The 16,721-nt window shown below is 43.5% G+C and overlaps 1 protein-coding gene and 1 long non-coding RNA gene across 6 annotated transcripts in view; one reads left to right on the top strand and one right to left on the bottom strand.

Annotated features, from left to right (window-relative positions):
• LOC142665210 (uncharacterized) overlaps positions 1–16,721 on the top strand; it is a 34,437-nt gene that overhangs the window by 2,016 nt on the left and 15,700 nt on the right. The window contains exon 1 of one of the 2 annotated variants that reach the window (XR_012851446.1): positions 880–991. The exons of the other annotated variant lie outside the window; for it this stretch is intronic. This is a non-coding gene — a long non-coding RNA (uncharacterized LOC142665210). Of the gene's footprint in view, positions 1–879; positions 992–16,721 lie in introns of those variants that run through there. 2 annotated transcript variants of the gene reach the window in all.
• Positions 8,391–16,721, bottom strand: part of KNL1 (kinetochore scaffold 1) — a 71,739-nt gene continuing 63,408 nt past the window's right edge. For all 4 annotated transcript variants that reach the window (XM_075844800.1, XM_075844801.1, XM_075844799.1 and 1 more), the window contains 2 exons: positions 8,727–8,849; positions 8,391–8,559 (listed from right to left, as the gene is read on the bottom strand). In XM_075844800.1, coding sequence (XP_075700915.1) covers positions 8,463–8,559; positions 8,727–8,849 — 220 coding nt within the window. In that variant the 3' untranslated portion in view covers positions 8,391–8,462. The remainder of the gene's footprint in view (positions 8,560–8,726; positions 8,850–16,721) is intronic.

The following is a 16,721-nucleotide window of genomic DNA, read 5'->3' on the forward strand; positions in this document are numbered from 1 at the left end:
ATTAGCAATGTTTCCGTCACCATTGATATCAATGGTGATGCAAACGGAAGCTGTGGTTTCAGTTTGACTTTCCGTTGCGGTTTTCCACGACGGAAACCCTCAACGGAAAGCGATGTGAACCGGCCCTTAGTTCACTTTGAAGATCAGTTCATTTTGCACTGATCATTCATGAACTGCCGATCACTAGTGGTTTAGTCTATTTGTAAGAATCGCATAGAACTGTTCTTTTGGATGTTTGCACAGCTGGAGAACGACCTTTATTGCTTATGTGTATTATATGCCGTGCTGCCTGCTGCAACTTGTAGTTCTCCTGCCCCTCTGGCTGTAATGACGTGTATTTTCACATAATAATGGCTTATATCTGCTGCATTGACGTTTTGGGAGTTGGCGAGTACAGCAGCTATCACCATGTGTCACAGAGGATGCACGACTGCTGCTCTGTTCAAATTGGACTTGGGGGGCCCCATTCTCATGATCGGTGCTACCCCAGCAATTAAACACTTCTAACCTATCGTGGGTACAGGCAGAGCCGGCCTTTGTGGTGTGGGACCTGTGCCATCGCAGAGGATGCATCACTCCAGCAGGTGGAAGGGGGCACTGCGATGGTTCCCTTTCCCTGCTGTTGTTTCTTAAGTGCCCGTGGACTCTGCAGCAGCCTTTCTGCCCGGATCTTCCTTCTCTGCTCAGTGGCGTAACTATTGCTTTAGCAGCTGCTACGGAGCCCGCAGCAAGGGGGGACCCGTGCCGAAACCCTATGCCCTGTGGTGCCGTTATATCGGTAGCAACACCACATTCAACAGTATCTGCGTCGTTAGGCTGCAGATACTATTGTACACTATGGCAGGGCAGGGAGGTATCTCCGTGCTCTGCCAGTTTATAGGCTACAGGCCTGCTGCCGATCAGGTGCCGGGACAGGATCCCTGCATAGGCCGGTGTGATGACGTCACTGGATCACGCAATGATCCCGTAGAGCAGCTCCGTTCGTGTGCGTGTGCGTATAGCTTTTGTTTTATTTGTGGGGGCGCTGTCTATAAGGGGGAGGTGAGGTGCTGTATGACACAGTCTAAGAGGGAGGTGGGGGTGCTGTAAGGCACTGTCTACAAGGGGGAGATGGGGGGCTGTATGTCACTGTCTACAAGGGGGGAGGTGGTGCTGTATGAAAGTCTACAAGGGGGAGGTGAGGTGCTGTATGACACTGTACAAGGGGGAGGTGAGGTTCTGTATGACACTGTACAAGGGGGAGGTGAGGTTCTGTATGACACTACAAGGGGGAGGTGGGGGGCTGTATGAAAGTCTACAAGGGGGAGGGGAGGTGCTGTATGACACGGTCTACAAGGGGGAGGTGGGATTCCAAGGCACGGTCTACAAGGGGAAGGTGGGGGGCTGTAAGGCACTGTCTACAAGGGGGAGGGGAGGTAAGGCACTGTCTACAAGAGGGAGGGGTGGGGCTGTATGACTGTCTACAAGGCGGAGATGTATGGCACTGTCTACAAGGGGGAGGTGAGGTGCTGTATGACAGTCTACAAGGGGAGGGGTGGGGCTGTATGACACGGTCTACATGGGGGAGGTGGGGTGGCAACTTATTTAGGAGGAACACTGCTATCCCTCAGATTTCAAACCTTGGAATTTTGAGGCAGATTTTCCTCTGCCTGCACGCCGATTTTCACCCCCCTCGGCCAGCGCTGCGGGCATAAAACTCAGAAATGCGCTTTCTCTGCCTCCCATTGATGTCAATGGGAGGTCAGAGGCGTAACCGTGCGAAGATATGGCATGTCCCTCCGCCTCCCATTGAAATCAATGGGAGACATTCTCGGCCGGTTTCTGCGTCAAAATACTCGGTGTGAACATACCCTTACATTTAAAAAAAATAAAAACTCCACACACCGTTTGACCGCTGCAATTAAAACACATTACTCAGAAAGGTTGCACTCATTTATTGAGATAGAAAAACAAACTAAGGCCTCATGCACACGACCGTAAAAACTCCCGTTATTACGGGTCGTAATCACGACCCGTAATAACGGGCTCATAGACTTCTATTGGCGACGGGTGCCTTCCCGTTTTCTCACGGGAAGGTGCCCGTGCCGTTGAAAAAGATAGAACATGTCCTATTTCATCCCGTAATAACGGCACGGACAGTCCATAGAAGTCTATGGAGCTCTCGTAATGACGGGTGGCTACATGTGTGCACCCGTCATTACGGCAGCGTTGCTAAGCGACGTCAGTAAATAGTCACTGTCCAGGGAGCTGAAAGAGTTAACTGATCGGCAGTAACTCTTTCAGCACCCTGGACAGTGACTACCGATCAGTATAAACCTGTAAAAAATAAAAATAAAAGACGTTCATACTTACCGGCAACGTCCTGCTTCCTCCAGTCCGGTCTCCCGCCCGTTGCCTTGGTGACGCGTCCCTCTCGACATCGGGCCTGACGTCCTGGATGACGTTTCAGGCCATGTGATCGCTGCAGCCAATCACAGGTCAATCACAGGCTGCAGCGGTCACATGGACTGCCGCGTCATCCAGGGATGTCGGGCTGGATGTGAAGAGAGGGACGCGTCACCAAGGCAACGGCCGGGTAAGTATGAATTTCTTTAACTTTTATTACAGAAAAGGCTGTCCCTTCTCTCTATCCTGCACTGATAGAGAGAAGGGGCTGCCGATTAGTGCAGTGCTATTTTGCCGCCAAAAACGTGCTCGTAAATACGGGTGGAATACGTGTGACACCGGACCCATATTTACGAGCACGGGTTCGTAAATACTGGTGCAAAACGGGTGGAATACGTGTGACACCGGACCCGTATTTACGCCAGTATTTACGGGTGGGAAAAAATACGGTCGTGTGCATGAGGCCTAAACAAGACATAAGAACAGACAAAATATTGAATTATAAAAGGTCCCTGTAGAACGACTAATTTCAGGACAAATATTTACATTTGTACACTGCATCTTCCGGAAAGCAAAAGAACAATATATACCGTATATCTTGCAATCACCATCCCACAACTAAGTTTCTCATCCGAGATTATCTCCAGGTTTGGAAGTTTAGTTTCTAAAATGTATTTGAACTGCATTGATCTGAAGCTAGATCGTGACAATATATAAAGTAGTGGGACTTTTGTTGAGCGGTTTTGAAGATCAACCTTGTGGACTGTTAATTATCCGTTTCCTTGCTCATTAGGCCGGGTTCCCACATAGCGTAAACCCTGTTGCATTCTGTGCGGAAATTCCGCAGCATCTATAGTAGCAGCAATTTATAAAATCTCATGTCCACGCTGCGGGAAAAAAGAAAACCTGCAGCCAAAACATTCAGAAATTGACCTGCGCTGTGGATTTAAGATCTGAAGCATTATCAATTTATGCTGCGTTTTTGTTGCGAAGACCACACTGGTGAAGTCTGATCTCAGACCACCGATTTCCAGAATGAAGGGGGGGGGGGGGCTCTATAGAATGCAAAAACCCCACTTAATAACCGGTGATTGATTTAAATGGACCTTTGCTTAGAACGTCATGCCGGTATAGAACTCTGAACGGTGCCAAAAGAGCTTATGTGTTCTGTATAGAGCACTCCAAGTCTGTAACAAGTCTTAGAAATGACAGTTATCCAATTACTTTAGCAATAGCCCATACCGGTAGCGAAGACTAAGATGTAATCTCTATAACAGAGTAAGGCCTCATTTACACGAACGTGTGCGTGTCGCTTGGACTGAATTGTCATCCCGGGAGGTCAGACTGGAGGAAGAAGCCGGGAGTTATCGGTAAGTCAGAATTTTTTTTTTTTTTAACACGTTCATGTATATTGTGATCGGAAGTCACTGTCCAGGGTGCTGAAACAGTTTAACTCTTTCAGCACCCTGGACAGTGACTGTCTCCTGACGTTGCGTACCGGAATTTTTTTTCCCGGGTTCGGTCAAAACGAGTTCGGCCGAACCCGGTGAAGTTCGGTTCGCTCATCTCTAAATTCTGACACTCCGTTTGGATGTTTGTAAACAGAAAAGCACGTGGTGCTTTTCTGTTTACATTCAGTTTAACAGCTCTTGCGCGAATCACGCAGTTCGCACTGAACTGCTTCCGTGCGGCATGCGTGGTTTTCACGCACCCATTGACTTCAATGGGTGCGTGATGCGCGAAAAACGCACGATTATAGAACGTCGTGAGTTTTACGCAACGCACTCGCGCTGCACAAAATTCACGCATTGTCTGCACTGCCCCATAGAGTAATATAGGTGCGTACGACACGCGTGAAAAGCACGCGCGTATATTACGCTCGTGTAAATGAGGCCTAACAGGAAATTCTTACTGTGTTCTTAACCCCTTCCCTCTTTGGCCACTTTTGACCTTCAGGACGGAGCCTAATTTTTCAAATCTGACAGGTTTCACTTTATGTGGTAATAACTTAGAATTGCTTGGAAAAGGAAAAAGCATTCGAGATTTTTTTCCCGTGACACATTGGACTTTGTTACTGCCAAAATTTGCACAAAACATTCAGTATTTAAATGTGAAAACCACCAAACTTTTGTGGAAAATTTGCATTTTTCTAAATGTAAATGTATCTGCTTGTAAGACAGGCAGTTATACCACACAAAATAGTCGCTAATTAACATCCCCCATATGTCTACTTTAGTATCGTTTTTTTGAACATCATTTTATTTTTCTAGGCCGTTACGAGGCTTAGAACTTTAGCAATTTTTCACATTTTCAAGAAAATTTCAAAAGGCTATTTTTACAGGGGCCAGTTCAGTTGTGAAGTGGCTTTGAGGATCTTATATATTAGAAACCTCCAAAACTGCACCCCTCAAAGTATTCAAAACAGCATTTAGAAAGTTTCTTACCCCTTTAGAGGTTTCACAGGAATTAAAGCAAAGTAGAGGTGAAATTTACAAATTTTGTGTTTGCAGAAATTCATTTTTTTATCAATTTTTCTTGTAACAGAAGGTTTTACCAGAGAAACACAACGCAATATTTATTGCCCAGATTCTGCAGATTTAGGAAATATTCCACATGTTGCCCTAGTGTGGTAATGGACTGGAACAGCGGCCTCAGAAGCAAAGGAGCGCCTAGTGGATTTTGGGGCCTTCTTTTTATTAGAATATATTTTAGGCACCATGTCCGGTTTGAAGAGGTCTCGTGGGGCCAAAATAGTGGAAACACCCCAAAAGTGACCCCATTTGGGAAACTACACACCACAAGGAAATTATCTAGGGGTATAGTGAGCATTTTGACCCCACAGGTTTATTGCAGAAATTAGAAGTAGGCCGTAAAAATTAAAACCTACATTTTTTCAAAGAAAATGTAGGTTTAGCGAATATATTTTAATTTCCACAAGGACTAAAAGGGAAAAAGCACCACAAAATTTGTAAAGCAATTTCTCCAGAGTAAAATACCCCACATGTGGTCATAAACGGATGTTTGGACCCACAGCGGTGCTTAGAAGGGAGAGTGTGGTACTTGGCTTTTGGTGCTCAAAATTGAGCAGGAATGGTTTGCGGAGGCCAGGTCACATTTACAAAGCCCCTGAGGGACCAAAACAGTGGAAATCTCCCACAAGTGACCCCATTTTGGAAACTACACCCATTGAAAAATTATCTAGAGGTATAGTGAGCATTTTGACCCTGTCCACAGGTGTTTTAGAATTTATTAGAATTGGGCAGTGAAAATAAAAACAATCCCTTTTCTTCAATAAGACGTAGCTTTAGCTCACAATTTTTCATTTTCTCAACAAAGGAAACAAAGAACCCCAACGTTTGTAAAGCACTGAAGGGAAGGAGCGCCATTTGGCTTTTGGAGTGCAGATTTTGCTGGATTGGTTTCTGGTCACTATGTCACATTTGCAAAGCACCTGTGGTACCAAAGCAGTGGAAACCCCCCAGAAGTGACCCCATTTTGGAAACTACACCCCTCAAGGTATTCACCTAGGGGTGTAGTGAGCATGTTAACCCCGCAGGTATTTTGCAGAAGTTAGTGTGCACTTTGTTACAGAATGAAAATGGGATTTTTTCCATAGTTTAGCCAATGTGGTGCCCAGCTTGTGCCATCATAACAAGACAGCTCTCTAATTATTATGCTGCGTTTCCCGGTTTGAGTAACACCTAATTTTTTGCCTGGACATTTGACAGGGCTCAGGAGTGAAAGAGTACCATGTAAAATTGAGGCCTAATTTGGTGACTTACACAGTATTGGTTCACAATTTCAGAGGCTCTGATGTGAAGTAATAAAAGAAACCCCTGAGAAGAGACCCCATTTTGGAAACTGCACCCCTCAAGGCATTTATTAAGGGGTGTAGTGAGCATTTTCACCCTACAGGACTTTTCCATAAATGAATGTGCTGCGGATGGTGCAAAGTAAAAAATGAAAATTTTTCCCTAGATATGCCATTTCAGTGGAAAATATGTCGTGCCCAGCTTGTGCCACTGGAGACACATGGCAAAAATTGTTAAAAGAGTTCTCCCGGGTATGGCGATGCCATATATGTGGAAGTAAACTGCTGTTTGGGCACACTGTATGGCTCAGAGGGGAGTTAGCACCATTTGGCTTTTGGAGTGTGGATTTACTCGGTAGTTTTGTTTGAGTATTGCTGGTGTTTCGGTTTATAATGTGGGTGCACAGTACATCAGGGGCATAGTCAGGTGGTATAATAATTGGGCTAAAAAAAAGCAAAACAGTAAAATGATCCATAGATGTGTGTTACGCTGTGAAGCAATCCTTTCTGCACAGACCAGTGTCGCATTGATAAGTGATATCCTTCCTTATCCCCAGTTTGGTCCACATTCCCCAGCAAAATTCCCCGAACTGCAAAGGTGAGAAGTGTTGTTCTGGTATAATACGGGCGCCCTCGCTTCTAGCGAATATGTTTGGGCCCCCCCTCTTCCTGGTTCCCCAATTTTAGAGCCTTGAAAATTCACCTCTTGAAACAGAAGAAATGTTCCCCTTGGAGCTGCACAACGTCATTTTTTATTTCCAGACTTATTGGAGCCTTAACTAATTTTATTTGTGGTATGAGGGCTGTTTTTTTGCGGGACGAGCCGTAGTTATTATTGGTACCATTTTGGGGCGCATGCAACTTTTTATCCTATTTTTGGGAGGCAAGGTGAAGTAACTTTTTTTTTGGGGTTTTTTATACAGCGTTCACCATGCCTTATAAACTACATGTTAACTTTATTCTGCGAGTCAGTCGGATTCCGGAGATACCCAATTTCTAGCACTTTTGTTTTACAACTTTTTGCACACTAAAATTGCTTTTGTAAAAAGAATGTATTTTTTCTGTCACCATATAGCGAGAACCATAACGTTTACATTTTTTAGTTGACTGAGCTGTATGAGGGCTTGTTTTTAGCGAGTCGAGCTATAGTTTTTATAGGTACCATTTTTGAATACATGTGACTTTTTGTTCCAATATTTGTAGGGCAAAGTGACCAAAACACAGAAACTGGTAGTTTTTTTACGGGTATTTTTGTTTTTACGCCGTTCACCGCGTGGAATAAATAATATTTTTATAGTTCAGCGAACGGTCACAGCGATACCAAATATGTTTGGTTTATTGTTTTTTTTTTTTTCTTCAATAAAAGGACTTGATAAAATAAAACGCAATCGCACTTTTTCCCTTATTACTTGAAACTTGTGTTTTAAAACTTTTTTTTTTTTTTTACACACTTTTTTTCAAGTCCCACTAGGGGGACTTCCCAGCGGGGCCTAATGGACTTCTGTAATGGAGGAGCAGGAGGCCATGGTTAGGTCTCCTGTTGCCATAGCAGCAGTCGCCAGCCCCGATTGCATGGCAGGGCTGGCGATCTGCAAGCAACCTCTCAGATGCAGCGATCGCTTCTGATCGCTGTATCCAAGGGGTTAATGGCAGGGATCGGAGCTAGCTCCGGTTCCTGCTGTTACAGGTTGATGTCAGCTGTAACATACAGCTGACATCCACCGCTGAGAACGCAGGCTCAGCTCCTGAGCTGGCGCCATCGGCCAAGAAAGCCTTTCAGGCTCCGCCGCCGGGTGGGTCCTGGAAGGCTTCCGTGCTAGGCACACAGGGAGGCTAGTATTACAATTTTATTGCAGGGGTTCCGATGAGCTGCAAACAACTTAATTGCAGCGATTGCTTTTGACAGCTGCATTTAAGGGGTTGATGGCAGGGATCGGAGCAAACTTCGGTCCTCGCCATTACCCCAGGGTGTCAGCTATAAGATGCAGCAGTCACCCGGGGATGGTGGCACAGACGTCAATCATTTGTCGTATGGATACGGCAAAATGCGGGAAGCACAAGCTTTCCATGACGTATTCATACGACAAATGTCGGGAAGGAGTGAAGGCAATGGGAACCTTTATAAAAACAAGACCAGGAAAAATAAAGGCTGGAGTGAAATTGGCAAAAAAAAAAATCATACATGTTTCCACTGTATGAAAAACACAAAAAGCCTTTATTTGTACATTAACATAACACATTTTGTCGTCTTAAAACTGGAACTCATTTAAACGAGGAGATGTTCATGTATGGATTTCACTATTCTTTTCAAATACCAGAGCCCGACGGGTACGTTTGACAGAATCTCCGTTACTGTGCGGTCACTGAAATGTAAAGCACAGCACATTAGCATCAAAATCCACAATACCAGACACATGAGCAGATTCACACCTTCACTACACAAGAATCCACGAGACCGATACATATAAATACACAGCAAATGTTTGACATTCCAGAAAATTGGAATTCCATGGATTTCATCTATACTTACGCAACGCTTCCAATAATATTATTCACTGTAATGGCCAGAGGGACAGTTGGGTAGGCTTCCGAAAGCTGGATTATCAGCTCAAACTTCAAAAGAGCGGCTAAGCTTGAAAACACTAACCTTACCCTAGGAGAGAAAAGAACAGTTAGCAAAAACCGCTGCTGCTCGACGTTTTGCTCTGTCACCAGATTTTCAAACCCCTATCTCCTATTGCAGCAGATCGGCGCTGCAATGTAGATTACAGTAACGTTTTTTTTTGTTTTTTTTTAAACGAGCATTTTTGGCCAAGTTATGACCATTTTTATATTTATGCAAATGAGCCTCTCTTAAGTCCAACTGGGCGTGTTTAAAGTTATGTACAACTGGGCGTGTATTGTGTGTACATCTGGGCGTTTTTACTTGTTTTACTAGCTGGGCGTTGTGAATAGAAGTGTATGATGCTGACGAATCGGCATCATCCACTTCTCTTCGTTACCACCCAGCTTCTGGCAGTGCACAGACACACAGCGTGTCCTCGCTCATCCGATGCGATGAAGTTCCTGTGGGAGGAAGTGAGTGACGTCACAGTGTGATCTCTCGAGAACACGCTGTGTGTCTGAACTGCCAGAAGCTGGGTGGTAACGAAGAGAAGTGGATGATGCTGATTCGTCAGCATCATACACTTCTATTCACAACGCCCAGCTAGTAAAACAAGTAAAAACGCCCAGATGTACACACAATACACGCCCACTTGGACATAAGTACAACTGGGCGTGTTTAAAGTAAAGGCTCATTTGCATAAATATAAAAATGGTCATAAATGCTCATTTTTGAAAAAAAAAACAACGTTACTGTAATCTACATTGCAGCGCCGATCTGCTGCAATACGAGATAGGGGGTTTGAAAATCTGGTGACAGAGCCTCTTTAAAGTAAATGGAGAAACATAAAATGCACTATAAAAAAAAACTCCAATTGTTTGTTTTTCCGCTACAAAAAAACACAAGTGTCAATTTGGTGCATTTTTTCCCCCAGAATATATTCGGTCTTGCAAAGAGGAATCTTTGCAAATCACGTGATTCAAAGATCATGTGATGCAATGTGAAAAAATGGCACAGGTAGTAAAACATACGATTAATAAAAAAAAAGTTAGCTTTTTTGGGATAAAAAAAAACAGAATGTGTGACAGAAGTCATACAGTGTTTTTCACCTTCAGATGCCAATTACCCCAATAGATTTACTCATGCTGTAAATTTATATCTACATAAAATAATCAATTAACCCCTTCCTACTGCCAACCCGTAGATGTACATCCACTGATGTCTTGGGCAGCTGTGGCGTACATCTACAAACCTAACTTCAATGGCACATTGGGCTGTATACTGCGAGATCGGGCTGACACCGGGTCAGCCACAACTCTCCTGTGGCGATAGGGAGCTGAAATAGCTGTCACAAAAAGTGCTTAACACAGTTGTCAAAGTGAGCAGTAGCCATAAGCCTGGGTTCTCACGACCTATTTTCAGACGTAATAGAGGCGTTTTACGCCTCGAATTACGTCTGAAAAAACGGCTCCAATAAGTTGGCAAACATCTGCCCATTACTTTCAATGGGTTTGCCGATGTACTGTGCCGACGACCTGTTATTTTACGCGTCGCTGTCAAAAAACGGCGCGTAAAATAACAGCCTCGACAAAAGAAGTGCAGGACACTTTTTGGGACGTAATTGGAGCAGTTTTTCATTGACTCCAACGAAGAACAGCTCCAAATTACGTCCGTAAAAGACGCCCCGCAAAACGCGAGTACATGCAATTACGTCTGAAATTCAGGAGCCATTTTCTCAGAATGGCAGGAGCAATATTTGGCATGCAGATTTTGCTGGATCGGTTTTTGGGCACCTTGTCATATTTGCAGAGTGGGTACTGATCATTTTAGCTCCTAAGTTTTCATTTTCACAAGGGGTAATGGGAAAAAAAACAAAAAAAAAAAAAACACCACACAAATTGTTACTTAATTTCTCCCATTACAGCTTGTGAAAATTAAAAAAACTTAGGAGCTAAAATGATCAGTACCCACTCTGCAAATATGACAAGGCACCCAAAAACCGACCCAGCAAAATCTGCATGCCAAATATTGCTCCTGCCATTCGGAGCCCTGCCGTGTGACCAAACAGTAGTTTATGACCACATGTGGGGTATTGCCGTACTCGGGAGAAATGGCTTTACAAATGCTGGGGTGCTCTCCCATCCTTTGTAAAAAAAATAAAAATCTACATTTTAGTGGAATAAAAGTCTATTTTCATTTTGACGGCCTAGTTCTAATACATTCTGCAAAAAACCTGTGGGGTTTAAATGCTCACTATACACCTAAACTAATTCCTTGAGGAGGAGTTTCCCTATTGAAGTCACTTTGGGGGGGGGGGGGTTCCACTTTTTTGTCCCCTCAGGGGCTATGCAAATGTGACAAAACCATTCTAGCAAAATTTGAGCTCCAAAAGCCAAATGAAGCTCCTTCCCTTCTGAGCCCTGCTCTGGGTCCAAACAGCAGTTTATGTCCTCATATGGGTTATTGGCATACTCAGGAGAAATTGCTTTACAAAGGCTTTTTCTCCTTTATTCCTTGTGAAAAAATAAAATCAAATCTGAGCTAAAACTACTTTGTGTGAAAAAAAAATAATTGTCGATTTTCACCTTCACGGCCCAATTCAAGAAATTCAGCGGAAAACACGTGGGGTTACATGGCTCACTATAGATTAATCCCTTGAAGGGTGTGGTTTCTAAAATGGTGTCTTTTTGGGGGCGTTTATGTTTTGGCGCCACAAGTCGTCTTTAACCCCTTAATGACCGGGCCTGAAAAGACCTTAATGACCAAGCCAGATTTGTTAAATCTGGTATGTCTGACTTTATCAGAGAATAACTGTGCGAAAGTTTTGAATATCCAAGTAATTCTGACATTGTTTTTTCGTCACATGTTGTACTTTATTTTAGTGGTAAAAGTAGACTGATACGATTTGCGGAAATTAATGAAAAAATAGAAAAATTGAAGAAATGTTGTAAAAATTATCATTTTTCCCTATTTTTAACTGCAATATGTCACATATGTACATTTTTTTTAAATTAAATATATATTTCCATCGCTTTACTCTATTTTGGCAGCACTTTTGAAAAAAAAAAAAATTTTTTTTTTTTAGCAATTTAGAAGACTTACAAGTTTAGTAATGATTTTATACATTTTGAAGTACATTTTGTTTTCCTGCACCAAGCCAGGTTTTCAGAGGCTCATAGGGTGTCAGAATGGTGGAAACCCCCACAAGTGACACCATTTTGAAATCTACACCCCTTAAGGTATTTATTAAGGGGTGTTGTAAGTATTTTGACCCCACAGTTTTTTTGTAAGAATTCATGCAAAGCAGGCGTAAAAACATATTTCACTTTTTTCATAAAATTATCACTTTGAAGACCGATTTCTTTGTAAAGCGACCATGAGAATGAAGAAATGCACCCCAAAATCTATCACCCTGTTTCTCCTGTTTTCAAAAATGCCCACATTGTGACCCTAATACGTTGCCTGGACACATGGCAGGGCCTGAAAGGAAGGGAGTAACCGGAGGCTTTCAGGACTCATATTTTGCGTGAAAATGTTTTAGGCCCCACTGTACATTTGGAGAGGTTTTGAACTACCAGAACGATAGAAACTCCCCATAAACTACCCCATTTAGAAAAACTAGACACCTTAAGGTATTTATCTAGGGCTGTAGTGAGTATTTTGACCCCACAGTTTTTTGCTAAATTTAATGTATAGCAGGTGAAATAAAAAAAAACAAACACTTTTTATATAAAAGTATCACTTTGAAGACAGATTTCTTTGTAAAACGACCATGAGAATGAAGAAACACCCCCCAAAATCTATCACCCTGTTTCTCCGGTTTTCAAAAATGCCCCCATTGTGACCCTAATGCGTTGCCTGGACACACGGCAGGGCCCGAAAGGGAGGTAGCGCCCGAAGACTTTCAGGACACACATTTTGCTTGAAAATGTTTCAGGTCCCATTACACATTTATAGAGGCACAGAGCTGCCAAAAAGATAGAAACTCCCCATAAATGACCCCATTTTGAAAACTAGACCGCTTAAGGTATTCATCTAGGTGTGTACTAAGTATTTTGACCCCTCAGTTTTCGCAGGAATTAATGCAAAGCAGGTGGAATGAAAATTTTATTTCACAAATGTGTCATTTTAAGGTCAGATTTCTTGTACAGAGGACATGAGAATAAGGAAATGCACCAGAAAATGTATCACCCTGTTTCTCCTGTGTTCAAAAATATCCCCATTGTGGCCCTAATGCGTTTCCTGGACACACGGCAGGACCCAAAAGGAAGGGAGCACCCGGAGGCTTTCAGGACACACATTTTGCTTTGAAAATGGGAGGATTCTACTTTTCTAGATTGAGAAATAGATGTCCCTAACAGTTTCTACACCTTATGACTATGTCGTGCTAAGAAAGCAGCTGTCCTGAAATCATGTCAGTCCATAGACATTATGTATATCAACCCGCTCTGATATATAGTAAGTTAGAGTGGGAAAATGTATTAAACTGTTGGCGGAAAAAGGCAATATATCCAAAAAAAAGGAGGAAGAATGTATCCAGCTATGTGGAAAACTAGAGCATGTTCACAGGATGAAAGAAAATTTGTAGGGCCGTAATGACTTTATTATTCAAAGTGACTGGTCATACAACGTCTCTTTAGCTCCATCAATCCCTATATAAGGGACGAATGTGCCAAGTGACGGGGTACACCATAACAAGCCCCTGCCCGGCAAGGTAGGAACCGCCATGTGCACAAAACAACCAATCACCTGTAGAATATATAAAGGGGCAGTGTCCCACACCGTATGTATAGATACAGTAAAGGACCACTACTCCCCAAATTAATGTCGCTATTTCTAGAAGTATTGTCGGGTGTAAGAGGTCCACCAAAAACCCAAACAAAACTGTAATAAAGCCCATAGTGTATTGATAAGGACAAAACAGGGACTTATGCATAGACCGGGGTTGGAAGGACAAGCGGAACAATAATATCGTGACTCACTTCGCTGTCCTCGTTTGCTGCAGACCCGACACCGTTTTTTGGGGTATTTTTGGTTAGATGTTTAAGGGATGGGGTGTAAAAAATGTTTTTCAACAAGTCGGCGTACATCCTCTGACTCATGGACTACTCTCTGGTCTGCAGATTGAAATAGGAGATCTTCAATCACTTTCTCCTGAAATTCAAAGAATGTCGCCCTGCCCGCTGATTTTTTGTACAGGACAAATGCGTTCTGCATCGCAACTTGAATCCCTTGAAGCGACACTTTCGCTGTCGCTTTCAAGTGAGGCTGGGTTCACACGACCTATTTTCAGACGTAAACGAGGCGTATTATGCCTCGTTTTACGTCTGAAAATAGGGCTACAATACGTCGGCAAACATCTGCCCATTCATTTGAATGGGTTTGCCGACGTACTGTGCAGACAACCTGTCATTTACGCGTCGTCGTTTGACAGCTGTCAAACGACGCCGCGTAAACATACAGCCTCGTCAAAAGAAGTGCAGGACACTTCTTTGGACGTTTTTGGAGCGGTTTTCTCATAGACTCCAATGAAAACAGCTCCAAAAACGGACGTAAAAAAACGCAGCGAAAACCGTGAGTTGCTCAAAAAATGTCTGAAAATCAGGGTCTGTTTTCCCTTGAAAACAGCTCCGTATTTTCAGACGTTTTTGGTCACTACGTGTGCACATACCCTAAAAGCTCAACTTCAGATGCAGAATCCGTATCTGAGCATAGCATCTGATAGGCGTCCTCAACGCTGTATCTTCTGGCAGCCATAATGATAATACAGTCTAAACCGCAAATAATAAATGGAACTAGCGGTTTAATTTTTTTTTTTAATCAACTAAGGCCTCATGCACACGACCGTAAAAACACCCGTAATTACGACCCGCAATAACGGGCTCATAGACTTCTGTTACCCACGGGTACCTTTCCGTTCTCACAGAAAGGTGCCCATGCCGTTAAAAAAAATAGAACATGTTCTATTTTTCTATTTTACGGGCCGTGCTGCTATACTTTATAATGACAGCACGGCTCGCAAAAGCGGCCGGCCGTGCTCGTAATTACGAGCACGGTCGTGTGCATGAAGCCCAATCAACTAAGAACACTAAAAGAATTTTTATTTTTTTTATTGTTTTTTTTTAAGTTTTCTTTTTTTTCAAACCTAAACCCTACGCCTAACACAAACCGTAAACCCAAGCCCAGAACAGCACCCTACGCCGTCTAAGGCCCCATGCACATGAACGTGTTTTTGCGGCCGCAATTCCCCCGAAAATCCACGGGAGAATTGCGGGCCCATTCTTTTCTATGGGGCCATGCACACGACCGTAGTTTTTGCAGTCCTTGCACGGCCCGGGAGCCCGGACCGCAGAAAGAACGGGCATGTCTTATTACGGCCCTGTTCTGCGGTCCGGGCTCATTGAAAACAATGATGGCGGCCATGTGCATGTCCCGCGATTTGCGGGCGGCCTGCGGCGGACAGTCCGCAGCCGGCCGACCCGAAAATCACGGCCGTGCACACGGCTACGGTCGTGTGCATGAGGCCTAACAGCGTACACGCTGTCTAACAGCGTACCCTAAAAAGAAAGTAGTTTATAGTACGATTTTTAGTATATACAGTAAATATATTTATATATGTATATACTATATACTATAAAATACTGAAAAAAATGTTTTTTTTTAATAAACTGTAAGGGACAAGTGATTTTGTGTGGGGACACTGACACTTGTATCTGTTTCTCTCCACAGCTAGAACAGAGTGAGGAGAAACAGATACATGTTTTTACAGTAGTGATCACTATGATTGGATCTCAGTGATCACAAAAAAGATCAGGAACCAATACTATTGGCTCCTGATCACTGCTCTAAGAACAGAGCTGCTAGCAACAGTTCGTTCTTAGAGCAGCTGCTGTCATTTAGACACTCCCAGCGGCTCTGTACGCAGTAACAGCATGTGACCGCTGTGATTGGCTGTCACAGCGGTCACATGCTGTTACGACGAAATCGGCAGGTCCTGATGGCTGCACTAAGAACCGGACCTGTTACTTACAGCCGGTTTTTAGTGCAGATGTCACCAGGGTGCCGATAAATCCCCTCTACTACAGCGACGCCAAAAGGCGTCGCTGTAGACTGAGTACATGCACCGCCTGACGTCAAAAGACGGTGGGCGGACGTTAAGGGGTTAAACCTGACATGGTGCCTAAACATTAGAATAAAAAGAAGGCCCCAAAATCTAAAAGTGTCTCTTTCAATCCGGAGGCCTGTGTTTGAGTACACTAGGGACACATGTGGGATATTTTTAAAAACGGCAGAAGCTGGGAATAAATATTTAGTTGTGTGTTTCTCGGTTAAACTAAACGTAGAAACTTCTGATATGTCAAAGTGACAGGTCAGAAGTTTAGACTGGTGGGGGATCGAGCACCAAGACCCCCAATCGCTAAAACTAAGCGGCAGAAGCACTCGTGTGAGCACTAAGCCGCTTAGTTCCCGTTTGGCTTTTTTCGGAAATCGATGTATCGGAGTACGGGCTCAATAGAAAGTCTATAAGCCTGTACAAGGCTACATCGGCTGTCCGGCTTTAACACTTGCTGTGTTACAGAAAAATAATGGATTAAAAAACAGAATTTCTGCAAAAAATAATTAGAAACTTGTAAATTTCACCCCACTTTGCTTTAAAGAGAACTTATCACCTGCCCATGCATGTGCAGCTTGTAATGGGCAGTGCTTCACAAACACCATCTCACTTGAAATAATTTTTCTAATTTTCTCCGTTATTTACATATCGGTGCCGTTATATTTGGCGCCCGTTATCCAAGTTACCCCCTGAACAGTCAATGGATTGTGTAAATGGCAAGGGGGCTTGTTACTATCGCTGTGACACTGTCCAATCAGCTACAGTGTCACAGCAGCTTGTGCTGCGATCTCTCTCGCGAGATCAGT

This window comes from Rhinoderma darwinii, chromosome 12 (assembly GCF_050947455.1).
Source record: "Rhinoderma darwinii isolate aRhiDar2 chromosome 12, aRhiDar2.hap1, whole genome shotgun sequence".
NCBI lineage: Eukaryota > Metazoa > Chordata > Amphibia > Anura > Rhinodermatidae > Rhinoderma > Rhinoderma darwinii.